Source organism: Eublepharis macularius, chromosome 7, assembly GCF_028583425.1.
Source record: "Eublepharis macularius isolate TG4126 chromosome 7, MPM_Emac_v1.0, whole genome shotgun sequence".
NCBI classification, from domain to species: Eukaryota; Metazoa; Chordata; class Lepidosauria; order Squamata; family Eublepharidae; genus Eublepharis; species Eublepharis macularius.
Window position 1 is genome coordinate 19,333,885 of NC_072796.1, and position 13,299 is coordinate 19,347,183.

At 41.9% G+C, this 13,299-nt stretch overlaps 1 protein-coding gene across 1 annotated transcript in view; it reads right to left on the reverse strand.

Moving 5' to 3' along the window:
- Nucleotides 1-13,299, reverse strand: part of DNAH5 (dynein axonemal heavy chain 5) — a 163,144-nt gene that overhangs the window by 67,745 nt on the left and 82,100 nt on the right. The window contains exons 44-50 of the mRNA XM_054985833.1: nucleotides 12,999-13,175; nucleotides 9,919-10,123; nucleotides 8,185-8,327; nucleotides 5,224-5,358; nucleotides 3,852-3,974; nucleotides 757-970; nucleotides 198-421 (exon numbers count right to left, since the gene is read on the reverse strand). Of these exons, the coding sequence (XP_054841808.1) occupies nucleotides 198-421; nucleotides 757-970; nucleotides 3,852-3,974; nucleotides 5,224-5,358; nucleotides 8,185-8,327; nucleotides 9,919-10,123; nucleotides 12,999-13,175 (1,221 nt within the window). The remainder of the gene's footprint in view (nucleotides 1-197; nucleotides 422-756; nucleotides 971-3,851; nucleotides 3,975-5,223; nucleotides 5,359-8,184; nucleotides 8,328-9,918; nucleotides 10,124-12,998; nucleotides 13,176-13,299) is intronic.

The following is a 13,299-nucleotide window of genomic DNA, read 5'->3' on the forward strand; positions in this document are numbered from 1 at the left end:
TGATAGGAGACAGATGAATATCCGTGGAGATATCTCAATGATTCCTATGGAATGCCTTTACTTTGTTCCTGCAGTGCTTTCTGATACCATGCATGAAATTTCAGTTTTAAATTGACAGACACAGAGTGAAAATTCTGTACTGTATCTCAAAGACTACGAAGAGGCCACTACGCAAGGGTTCTGTACGCACTACTTACATTTGATTCACTGATTACTTCAGAGACAGTGTTCAGCATCCCTTGCCAAATTCGAGAAAGGTCGCGGAGATTGAAGACGTAATGGAATTTGGCTGGTGTCGGCAGCATCTTGACCTTGGTCATTTGCCACAGCCGGCGAGTCAATGGAACCAGTTTGGAGACAGTTGTTCTCACCTCTTCCGAAAAGCCTCTCTGAGTACAATAATGTCCAACACCAATCACTCCTGCAGAAGCAAAGTATCTTAGTTTAACAAGTATGTGGAACGGCCAAGCAGCCCTGCCACCTCCGTTTCAACTATATAATCTTGACAATAATGTACCACAAGCCAAGACTGCATATACTGCTACAAGAAGAGATGCGAGAAAGCAAGCGCTTTTTGAAAACACAGGCAGTAGCAACCTCACACATGCTTGAACGATCTAGGGAGAAAAAACATTCTTGGATATCCTGCTCAACTAAACAAGGGTCATTAGTTCAGGGTAACCCCGAATTGTCACTCACTTAATCTTATATCAAAGAAAAAGACACCCAGAGTGGCAAACCCAGGAGGGACATTACCAAAAATCTTGTCAATCGATGAATTAGAAGGCAGAGTGCAGTTAAATACAGAAAATTGCCTCTTCAGTCTCTGAGGTATATCGTTGCGACCCCCTCCTGGGTGGATCATGGCAGCCAAGAACTGGATGTCCACAATGTTGGTGAACTCGCCAGGCTTCTCCAGATTGTAGAATCCATTTTGCTCCATCAGCTGCCTCACGATCTCATTGGTGACCTGTGGACAGAAATTCTTTGGGTTAAAAAAAGAAAAAGAAATCGTCTTGTAAACAAACAAGGCATTTGTGACAGGACTGATAGTAACCAAAGAGAGAAACGGAATATCCCCAAGGGTCATTTCATACATATACATTTCTGGATTACTTATCTGTATGTGTCAGTTTACACATTCACTGAGCAGCCAGCAATGAAAGAACATGTAGGCTCCATGAGGTGGAGATGTTGCCCCTCTTTGAAGGACAGAAATTGAGTAAACAGAGTGTCAACGCGATGGAGTATTGGACAGAAGGACCCTGCTCCCTCAAAATAATAATAACAACAACATTCGATTTATATACCGCCCTTCAAGACAACTTAATGCCCACTCAGAGTGGTTTACAAAGCATGTTACTATTATCCCCACAACAACAAACACCCTGTGAGGTGGGTGGGGCTGAGAGAGCTCCAGAGAACTGTGCCTAGCCCAAGGTCACCCAGCTGGCTACAAGTGGAGGAGTGGGGAATCAAACACGGCTCTCCAGATTAGAGTCCTGCGCTCTTAACCACTACACCAAACTGGCTCTCAGATTATTTTCAGAGTAGAGCAGAGTGGCTTGAACTCCATACACTACAACACTGACCCACTACTCAATGTCTAGTCTGGGTCAATACGATTCATTGAGTGGCAGTTGAATGTGTGAATGGCGCAATGCTGCCCGTGGTGCCTGGTCTATGAAGGCTCATTTGCATGTGCAAGTCAGGCTTGATGAACGAGCATATCTGAAACAGACCACAAACTGCCTTCTTTGCTGAACAGTAATTGCAACGGGAAAAAACAACTGCTTTAGACAACTCTTACGCTCCCATGGTCCAACACAGTGAAGCATCTGTGGGGAGGTGCTTTTGCAGTACAAAGTAAATACCTACAGTAGGGGCTCTGCTAAGTGATTTCACTTTGGATTTGGCAGAAACTGGTGATGGGTCTTGTTTTCTCACTCAGTCACAGTGTGTCACCCCTAAATTATTACTCCTTAGTTATTATTTATTTATTTATTAAAAAATATACACTGCCTTCCTGCCCTCATAAGGGGCACCTAGGAGGCAAGCAGATTAACACATACACAATAAAATCACATCTCAAAAAACATCAAAACCAACAAAAAACACCACTAAAATTAAAACCAGAGCTAAAATATGCACACAAAAGGCATAAAAACAATTAAAATTTTTGGGCAGAGAGGAAGGATCACTGAAGGAATGTAAAAAAAAACAAAAAAAAGTCTTCTGCCACTGGTGGAAGACGGGCACAGAAGGGGACAGATGTGTCTCCCTGGGAAGAGAGTTTGGTTCCAGCCATGAGAAGGTCCTCTACCAGGTTGTCACTCGCCTAATTTCAGAAGGTGGAAGAACCTGAAGCATGGCCTCTAAAGATGACCACAGTGACCAGGTAGGTTCATAAGGGAGTAGGCAGTCCTTCAGGTATTTTGTCCTAAACCATGTAGGGCTTTAAAGGTCAACACCAGCACCTTGAATTCTGCCCAGAAACAGATTGGGGGCTAATGTTATTAAGCCAAGACTGGTTTGATATGGTCCCTACATTCATAGGGATAGCATAGCAACCCTCATCTTCCTTAGTGGTCTTCCAATCAAGTACTAATCGGAGCTGACCCTGCTTAGCTTCTGAGATCTGAGGCGATCGGGCTAGCCTGGGCCATCCAGGCTTCCTATTTACATTAATAGAATTCCAAATAGTCACAAATCACAAATTCAAAATTCTGAATTAAAACTCTGAATCTGAATCTTGTGGCTGGTACATTCCCTTAGTTCAGAGGTACTTAAGAAATTATCTCATTCTCTCCCTAATTGTGTACCCTTGTTTCCCCATTTGAACATGTATACCACTCCCACTCCCAAAGGGGAGAAAACAGATCTCTGTCCCAAAGACCTTAAATGCCAATATCACAATCTAATAAAATCATTATCTATTTATTAAACTGAACCTCTACTTTAGCCATTGATGCTGTGACCAGCTCTTTGACACGCGAGGACAACTTGATTCTTAAGTGCCTTCTTTTACAGCCAACATTAATTCTTATATTCTCCAATAAATTCCTGGAAATTGCCACACGGGTATATCAACTTGGAAAATAGTTTCCCCTCAAACTGAGTTCCCACAGTTTGCCAGTATCTTTCTTTACCACCATTTTTTAAAAAGGCAAATGGTGCAAAAGAAGCATCTTTAATGTTTGTTGTTAGCTGCCCTGAGCCCATCTGTGGGGAAGGTGGGGTATAAATCAAATCAAATAAATAAATAAATAAATAAATAATGCATATAACCTGTTTATATAACATCAAAGACTCTTCCCTTGCACCATTTGCCTTTATTTTTTCTTTGTTTTGCCTTGGTACACCCTCCCTCCTTTCTTTTTTACCACAATCAAGCAATATAACTTGAGAAAAGTTACTACTTATTGCTCAGATATGAAGAAGCTTGGGTAGCTCAATCCCTTCCTCACTGAGTATGGCTGCTTCCACACACGTTGGATAATCCACTTTCAATACTCTTTAGTGAACATCCGGAACTGCTTTTCCATGTGTGGAACAAAAAATCCACTTCCAAAGGATTGCTGAAGTGCATTGAAAGTGCATTATCCAATGTGTGTGGAAACGGCCTCTATCTCCTACAGTTTTATGAATTGAACTAATCTTTTTTCTGCTATTTCCCTTCTTTGCAGTTGTCTCAAGGCCATAGCTTTGAATAGGGAAGCAGATGGGTTTTTTCAGCTCTTTAAGTCTAAATATTTCATCAACATGATCTCCAGATTCCAAAAAAGCCACAGTAACCACAGCCAAACAATGCCCAGGAGGGCAGCATAAAGTCTCAATTCACGTAGGCTGACCTGGTCTCCCCACTCGTTGATTATAGGCATATTCACATCATCAACAAAGACCGTCATTTTCTTTCCTGCAGGTGGGCCATAGGTTGTGCCCATGCGCTTGTCCACATAGCTTTCTATTGTGCGCTGTAAGAGAAATGCATAGCTGACCAAAAGAATAAAAACTAACAAACACTGACCTCTGCGGTCAAAGTGCAATCATCATATGTTGCAATTTTGCTTATTAACAACAACAGATGTGAATTTCACACAAATGCAATTGTTCCGATCAGGATTAAAACCAAAAATATAAGTATAGATAATATGTGCAAATTTTGATGTGTATCCCATTCTTAACTCCCAGGAATTCAGAGAGCCAGCAAGAGCTGAAGTGATGAGAGTGCTGGACTAGGACTGTGGAGACCTGAGTTCCAATCTCCGTTTGGTGTGAAACTTACTGAGTGACCTTGGGTCAGTGATTCTTGCTCAGCCTCACCTCCTCACGGAGTTGTTGTGAGGATGTAATGGTGGAGGGGAGAACCATGCACACTGCCCTAAGCTTCCCAGAGGCAAGGCAGGATAAAAATATATCAAATACATTAAAAGTAATTTATTTGACATGTATATTAGGTTTATCACACATATATACAGGGCTTTTTTTTCAGCGGGAATGCAGTGGAACGGAGTTCTGGAACCTCTTGAAAATGGTCACATGGCCAGTAGCCCTGCCCCCTGATCGCCAGAAGAGGAGAGTTTAGATTACTCGCCACACCACTGAGCAGCGCGGAGGGCAATCTCAACTCCCCTCTGTCTGGAGATCAGGGGGTGGGGCCACCGACCATGTGACCATTTTCACCAAGGGCGATTTACACTTTAAAAAACTCCCCCCTTGTTCCAGCTGACCCAAAGTGATGTTATTGTGCGGTCCTGAGTGTGTATGTGTGTGTGTGTATAAGTTGAGCATCTCAACAACACCTAATATACACTGAGACAACTGTTTTTCCAAGAAGACTGAGAACTTAGAGATACTCTGTAAGGCAGTAGTCATTTTGTTAAACCTAATATAGACATGTCAAGAAAATTATCAAAGTTGAAACCTTTGGGAGATTTTCTGAACATGTTAAGTGCTAAGTGAGACTTAGTGCTAGGGGAAGAGATTTAAAGTGTTAGGCATTGGCTGAAAGTGTTGCTCTTAAAGTGATATGAACAAGGAAGCAGTGACATCTCACAAGGATGCTGTTATTTGAAATACCAGGAGCAAGACAGCAGGCTGTGAAAATATGGCATAAAATATAATGTCTTGCTAATTGTTTTTGAATAGCCTCTTTCTGGCGTATCCTCAGAGTACCAAAAGACAAGCTTCACTGCCATTTGAGAGAAAAAGGATTCGAAGTACCTGAAACATAAAAGGAGTCGTTGCTGATGAGAAGTTCAGACTCTTGGCCATGTGGCTTTCAGGGTTATATTTTGACATGTACCCTTTGATGATGACAGTCTTTGCAGTCCCTTGTTCACCAATTAGCAACACTGCCTGAAGAAGGGAAGGGAATTAAAATGAGTTTGGGGAGATGCAAGCCAAGAATATTGGCAAAGGCTCAATTTTTAAAAAGTTCTCATTTGAAGCAATAGAGAAATCAAGAAATGCATTGTCACTTTCACAAGAATACACAGCCACTTGTAGGATTTAGTCCTTTAGCAACTTGGTTTGGCTACACGGAGCTGTAACCAAAATTAGTTCTCTTAGTAATGTCTCTATTGTAATGCACTAACGATTTGGTGGTGAGAATAAAGTTTCTGCAAGTAACTGGATGGGGCACCCTATTATTAGAAGTAGGATCAAACCAATTGTCTCTGTTCCACTCCCTTATTTTTCTGTGCCATTTAGAGCCACCATCTCTAGCTTGGGAAATTCCTAGAGATCTGAGGGCAGTACTTCAGAGAGGATATGACACCACAGCGGGTATTGCTACCTGCTCTGTTCCTGATCCCAGCTGGGCGAAAGCAGGGGGCAGGCATTGCCACCTGCTCCCCTCCTAATCCCAGCTGGGTGAAGGCGGGAGGGGGGGGCAGGCATTGCCACCTGCTCCCCTCCTGATCCCAGAAACACTCCGTGGGAGAACCACACCTAGCGGTAAAAATAACTAAGCAACATTCATAAGTATGAAAAAGTTATAAATATATTCAAAGGTATAAAGTGATTTGTGCTCTGATACTTATAAATATTTAAAAATTCAATGGCTATAAATAGGAGATAATAAATATACAGTATGACAAAATAACAATAACCCCAATCAACATCAATATTGGCTGAATCCAACAAATAATCCCAACACTTTTTTATGTATAGTCCAATAATATGTGTTTTCTTTAGCTTCCGGTTGATGGTGCCAAAGAAGAATGCTCAAAAGAAGATCACAGTTCAACAGGTAAGTATTCCAGACATTCAAAAGGTTAATGATTCAATATTCTCTTTATTTTTCAGGTGGAGCCGTGAAGATGGGGGAAGGACCCAGAAGACCCCCACCAGCCCAACAAGTGGCCGGCTAAATATTCAAACTTGTTTCACAGACACTTCATCAGGGGCCAAATAAGTCAGTCCATTGGAGCCATCAAGAGCTTTAAAAACAAAACATGATTTGAATAGCATTTCACCTGATCCCAGCCAGGTGAAGGGAGGACGGGCATTGCCTCCTACTCTGCGCCTGATCCTGGTGAAGGGGAGGTGGGCATTGCCCCCTGCTCGGTGAATGGGGGGTGGGCATTGCTGTCTGCTGTGGAGAAATTTGCCAACGCAGCAAATTTCTCCAGAGGAGCTGATCTCTGTAGTCTGGAGACCCGTTGTAATTCAGGCAGATCTCCAGCCACCACCTGGAAGTTGACACCTCCTGGTGGCATTCCACTAAGACCCCGAGGTCACTCTGTCTTCCAATATAAAAAGCAGAGCTTTGCGAGGTCGAGATTAGAATGGATGGATTTTATGCAAAGAACACCAGTTTATTGTGCTGAGATTTATAAGCAAATTTTAAAATGAAACAAACAGCTTCCCTGTTTTTTTTTTAAATGTTTGCTGCCTTTCTACAGAAAGGCACCAAAACAGCCATACTCCTTCCAAGGCTAACCCTTCTGTGCTGAATTTAAAAAAAAATAAACTACATCTGGCCACATCGCTTTTAATGGGGTTCATTAGTATTGTTTTTAATTTTTGTCTGCACGTCCTAAAAATGCAACTCAGGAAGACCCACACTTTATAAATGCAGCATCGTTAAATATTTCCAGTAATACAGTACCTCGGCATTCTTGTGAGAAGTTCTGCAAAAGAGTGTGTTGTAAACATACAAACTCAGGAGGGAGGAGAAAGCCAAAAAGTTCTCTGGTCCTTACTGGTGGAGCAGTCAAGAAAGGCTTGGAATGGCCAAGATAATATGGAGGAAAAGGCCTCAGAAGTAGGAGAGGACGTAGGAGCGGTAAATAGAATGGGCAAAGAATTTGGACCAAGAATATTTAAGCAAATCTGATTAGGGTTGCCGAGTCTCCTTATTCTCTCGGCAGGAGGGGGGGGACCTGGCACTCACCTTTAGAATTTCTTTGCGTGCATGTGCTCCTGGTGCCTACACAATGATGTCACTTCCGGGAGTGACATTATCAGGCAGGCCATGGAGGTGCTCCTGCCCTGTTTGGGGCCCAAATCGGTCCAGTGCAAAGTGCAGGAGTATTCCTGCGGCCTCTGCATGATGTCAGTCCTGAAAGTGACGTCAGGCCAGGAGCACACTCCAGGAGTCCTGTTCCTGCACCTTCCCCCCCCCCCCCGCCGTCCAGGTGAGTGGTGGCGGGGGGGTGGCGGCTGGGAGAGGGGGATCCCCTGCCTCCACCAGGCGACCAGCAATCCTAAATCTGATATTGATTGATGGCCACAGCTTCGGATTCAGGCACTGTATCTTTTTCCACAACCACACATCAGAGATTTCCAGTAACACAAAGGTTTGGAATGATTTAATTAATTCCATGCAATGCTACCTGAACATCTTGCCAATGAAAATCCTTCTAACATGCAACTTTAAAATATTTTTTTTAATAGACTCAGTATTGCTTGTCAGTCCTAGATTTGGATGGAAAAGACCCCCATTGACATCCCTGCTGACCCATAAACCTTACTTGGAGGCTATGAGCACTTGAAACCTTACTAACTTTATATGTTTACTACAAAGAGAAAGGATAATAGTTGTAAAGTACCGGACAATAGGAGAAGCTATATAAAAGACATACATTATAGATGCTGTGTTTTGAAGCTCATACTGACCCTCTTGTTTATCCAAGAAGCACTGCTCTCACCCCAGTATAAAATGTCATATTGTATTACCTTGCCTTGCTTTGCAATAGTGTGGATAAGGAAGTCAGTTCTCACATTGTCAACATTGGGCACCAGGATGGAGCCGTACTCTGGGCTGCTGTCGGTAGGATACACGTATTCTTCAATGCAAGTGTTCCAGTGCATCCATTTGCCTAGCCGAAAGAGAGCACAATGATTTCCTTTCCCAAAAAAGTTTTATATTTCAAGTTACAGGACTCTTTTTTAGCTTGGTGGTAGTCAGGGCTTTTTTTCTGGGAAAAGAGGTGGTGGAACTCAGTGAGTTGCCCTAGGAGAAAATGGTCACATGGCTGGTGGCCCCACCCCCTGATCTCCAGACAGAGGGGAGTTTAGATTGCCCTCCGTGCCACCAGCCATGTGACCATTTTCAAGAGGTTCCGGAACTCCGTTCCACCGGGTTCCAGCTGAAAAAAAGTCCTGGTGGTAGTGAAGGAAAACTAGACAGAAATTTCTGAATGCTTTTTTCCTATCTAATAACATCAGAGAAGTAAAAGATATCTTTAACATCAGCCACAGACAATTCAGAACATGGCTAATAGTGAAATCCTAAGCAGAAAATAATGGGCTTAGACTGGAATAACTTTGCACTGTAAATTGTACCCTTTTTGTGAGAGGGACCTTCATAAACCAGGAGGCAGAAAGACATAAAAAGACCTTTTATCTGATCATTCCAACTGAGTGTCTTGGAAATGATCCACTGAGAACAGGAGAGGAGAAAAGTGAAAGGTTCATAGATGTTTCAAATATTGATTCCTCCTCAAGGAAAGATAAATACAAAGGCTGTCACTGAAGCAAAACACTGCTGGAAATTTTCAATAGCCAGTTTGGATCTCTGGCAAAGTTTATAAATGAGAAACTATCTAATTGTTCTGAATATGACTATTAGCAATTGGGGCTTATCTCAGCTGCTTATCACCAGTTTCAGAAATATCAAAATGTAATTTTGCAAAAAAAAAAATGACAAGAGATTGGTGAAATCATTACAAAGAAGGTAAACGATTTTCTCCATTCCTGCTGCTACAACGATACGTATAAGTAGGAGAGAGAACAAGATAAGATCATCTACAATTGTTATTTAACCCCACATAAATAAGTTACATTGCACAAGCCAATTATGCATGTTGGAAATGTGGAGAAAAGAAGGCAGATCTTATACAAATGTTTTGACCACGTGCAATGGTAAATATTTTGATCCAAGATTCTTTATAGAAATTTTGTATTTCAGAGATTACTGTCCCTTTAGTATTACTGGGACTAGTTAATGCATTCCATCCAAAAGTATGTATAAGGAAGATTCTCAACATCTTTACAGCAGCAAAATTACTACTAGCAAAAAACTGGAAAACTCTTAAATTCCTCACAATCTAATTTGGATTTAAAAAGTCAAGGGTATTGTGAAGCTATCAAAATTATCAGAATTTGTTCAATTAAGAGATGGTAATATTAAAAAAGCGTATTTTTCTGACACGCCTTATTGAATTTTGGAGAAAGGAATTAAATATAACATTAGACTTGTATAATTGTGCTTCATAATACAGGATAATTTAAAGGAGTAAATAGTTAAGACTGAGTAACTATTAAGTAACTGTTAATCAACAAGCTTCAAATTTTGTAATTGCAATTTTGCAATGATTGTATAATTTTTTGTTTGTTGCAGGTGAGTAGTTTCATAATGAAAAAACGTGATTCGGTATCGAGATAAAAACGGTCAAGGGCTTCACTAACCATCACTGGTAACGTAGTAGTCAAACATAGTATCTTCACTTCCCTCGGGGATATTAGGCAGATCCAGCTTTATAGTTTCATGGCCACGGAGCCAGTGCTCCATCTTGCGTCGGTCTTCTAATTCCAGCAGTGCTCCAATACTCCACATTAGGGAGAAGACATACAGCCTTTCCAGGTATTCTCCTGTTACTTCCCCTCCCTGTTCCTGAGTGGCAAAACAACATGACCTTTAGTTGTTTAATGGTCCATTGCCCAAAGACACAAGACAACGGCTGATTCCCCACACATTGGATAATGCACTTCCAATCCTCTTTAGAGATCATTTGGAACTGAATGTTTCGAGTGTGAAACAAAAAACCCACTTCCAAACAATAGCTAAAGCGCATTGAAAGTGCATTATCCAACGTGTGCGGAATCAGCCAACTTTTGATGACCTAAGTTCCATAAAAGTCCATAAGAATCTACAGTAATATTTCAAAATTCTTTAACACAGTTTCGCCTAGAGCAATAATGAATTTGCTTCCTTAAGAAGATCTCCTCTGTGGCTTCTGATGAAGACCAGCCCCTAGCTCAGTAAACTGTCCCCAGACGTTGTTAGCTGCCGTCTGCATCTGGCACCCAAACATCTTGCAATACCTTTGAGAGTATCTGGCACGTAGCTGACTTTACAGCTGGACCACTTGCATACATCCAGTATTTAGATATTTTCTCCACTTTTCACCACAATGGAGATCCAAATCAGCTTATAACAACATTCTCCTTGCCTCCATTTCATCCTCACAATACCATCACTTTGAAGTAGGTTAAGATGAAAGAGTAAGATCTAGCAAGATTCCATGGCAGAATGGAGATGTGAATCTTGGTCTTTCAGATACTAGTCTTACACTATAACCACTACACCACACTGTTTGTTTGACACTGACTCACATATATTTTGTGATAATAAACAGCTAGCATAAAGTTGGTGTCAACAGCTGATATTTATCAGGAATACAACTATCAATATTTGACAGCAGGGCTTTTTTTCAGCCGGAACATGGTGGAATGGAGTTCCAGCACCTCTTGAAAATGGTCCCATGGCTGGTGGCCCCGCCCCCGATCTCCAGACAGAGGGGAGTTTAGATCGCCCTCTGTGCATGGCACGGAGGACAATCTAAACTTCCCTCTGTCTGGAGATCAAGGGCGGGGCCACTAGCCATGTGACCATTTTTGCTGAGGGCACTTTAAACTTTTAAAACTTTCCTCTTGTTCCAGCTGACCCAAAGTGACATCATTGCATGGTCCCAGGAACATGTGCACACTTTGTGCGTGCGCATGTGGTACCAGGGGCACCACCTCCCTCCAGGAGTTGCCCCCTGTGCTGGCAACCTACTGAGTTCCACCACCTCTTTTCCCAGAAAAAAAGCCCTGTTTGAAAGTATACGACAGCTTAATTTTCAACAGAATTTAGTGTTATTATCACCATCATCATCAATACATCTAATTTTCAACATGGCTCCATGCATGGATACATAAATCCAGAGACTGTGGCCATGGAGATATGATTTTTCTGGAGCTGAATTCTTCTAGTTTGTTGTGACTATTGCCTGATGACTCTACAAATTTTGGTCTGTTGATTCTGACTAGGGCCGTTTCCAGATGGCTTACCTGCCTCCGGAACGTCGCGCCATGTTGCGGGGAAAACACGAAATATCGCGTTTTCTCGCGTGAGTCTTGCACGACGTCGTGCGATGTCGTGCAAAACTTGCGCGAGAAAACGCGATATTTCGCATTTTCCCCGCGACATGGCGCGACGTTCCGGAGGCAGGTAAGTCATCTGGAAATGGCCCTGGTTGGCCGCCTTATTTCTCGCATGAAAATGTATGACTTCTAAGAAACCACCAAAACTCTATATATGCAAACTTTAAGAATTGTTCTAATCTCCAGCTTAACTGTAAGCCTGCAACATTTACTGGTCTTGAGGAGTTTCATATGACAGATGAAGTTATTTGTCCACAATACATGTTTTCTATCAATGGCACTCATTAGAAATTTGGGGGTTGTGATAGATTTTTGCACCACTGAAGGTGAAAGCCGAAACATGCCTGAAGTTTTTTGACTAAATGATGCTATTTTGTGACCTATTTACTATGCATTGAATTGAATACATATTGTTTATGGAAAGGAATATAAATTTGCCATATTGTTAGATAATATATATTGGATTATTCGTTACTCTGTATTGGCACAAACATTTTTAGTGGAGTATGTTGTCTATCGGGAGGGTGTGTTTATAATTATTACAGTTTGCATCAGGTTTCTCATCAGTACACCTTTGAAGTTTATTTACTCAATCTCTTTGGTTACCTAATCTATTTTTGGGGTTCAGTTGTTGCCCCCCTCCTTTTGACTTTCTATTTGATTTCTTGAGTCCACCTGGCATTCCTAATAAAGCAAGATTTGCTCTGGGCCAGTTCACAATTACATTACTGGAAGCCCCTGCCTCAACAGCTGTTCAAATAAAGCGTTTCCATATTTCGCCTTGATGCAGCCAGATATCCGTTTCTTGTAATGAGTATTACAGAAAGGAAATTAGACTTTTTAAATTTATTTATTTATTTATTTATTTATTTATTTTTTATTTATATTTCAATTTATATACCGCCCATCCCCAGGGGCTCTGGGCGGTGAACAGTTAAAATCGATAAAAACAAGAACTAAAATCAATATACAAACAATAAAACAAATTAACAAGGTGCAGTGGTGGGGAGAACCCTCCCCCACCCCAAAGGTGGGAGGCCGACATAGCACCGCCCCCTTCAATCACTGAACGCCTGGCAGAACAGCTCTGTCTTACAGGCCCGGCGGAACGATAATATGTCCCGCTGGGCCCGGGTTTCCATTGACAGAGCGTTCCACCAGGCTGGGGCCAGGACTGAAAAGGCCCTGGCCCTGGTTGAAGCGAGGCGGGCTTCCTTAGGGCTGGAGACCACAAGTAAATATTTATTCGCTGATCGAAGCGATCTCCGGGGAACGTACAGGGAGAGGCGGGTCCTGAAGATATGCCACTCCCAACCCGCTAAGAAGCATTAACTGTTTACCTTACAAGGGATAAGGCCCCGCAGCATTTTGATACTCTGCATTATCACAAAGGCCTCTAGCATCTCTATCTTGTATTCCAATGACTGGATGCTGAAGCGGTACATTTCTGGAAATGATGCGGTATATAGCTGGCGCAGAATCTCCGCTTCCTGTGGAGATCGCTTCCTCAAGAAACCCTGTTACAGCCAAAGGCAGAAGCCACCACAAAAAACTTTTTTGAAAAATATAATGCAATTTTTGATAGCTATTTAAATTAGAGGTGCAGTGAATATTCTCCATTTTTTAACTGCAGGCTTAAAT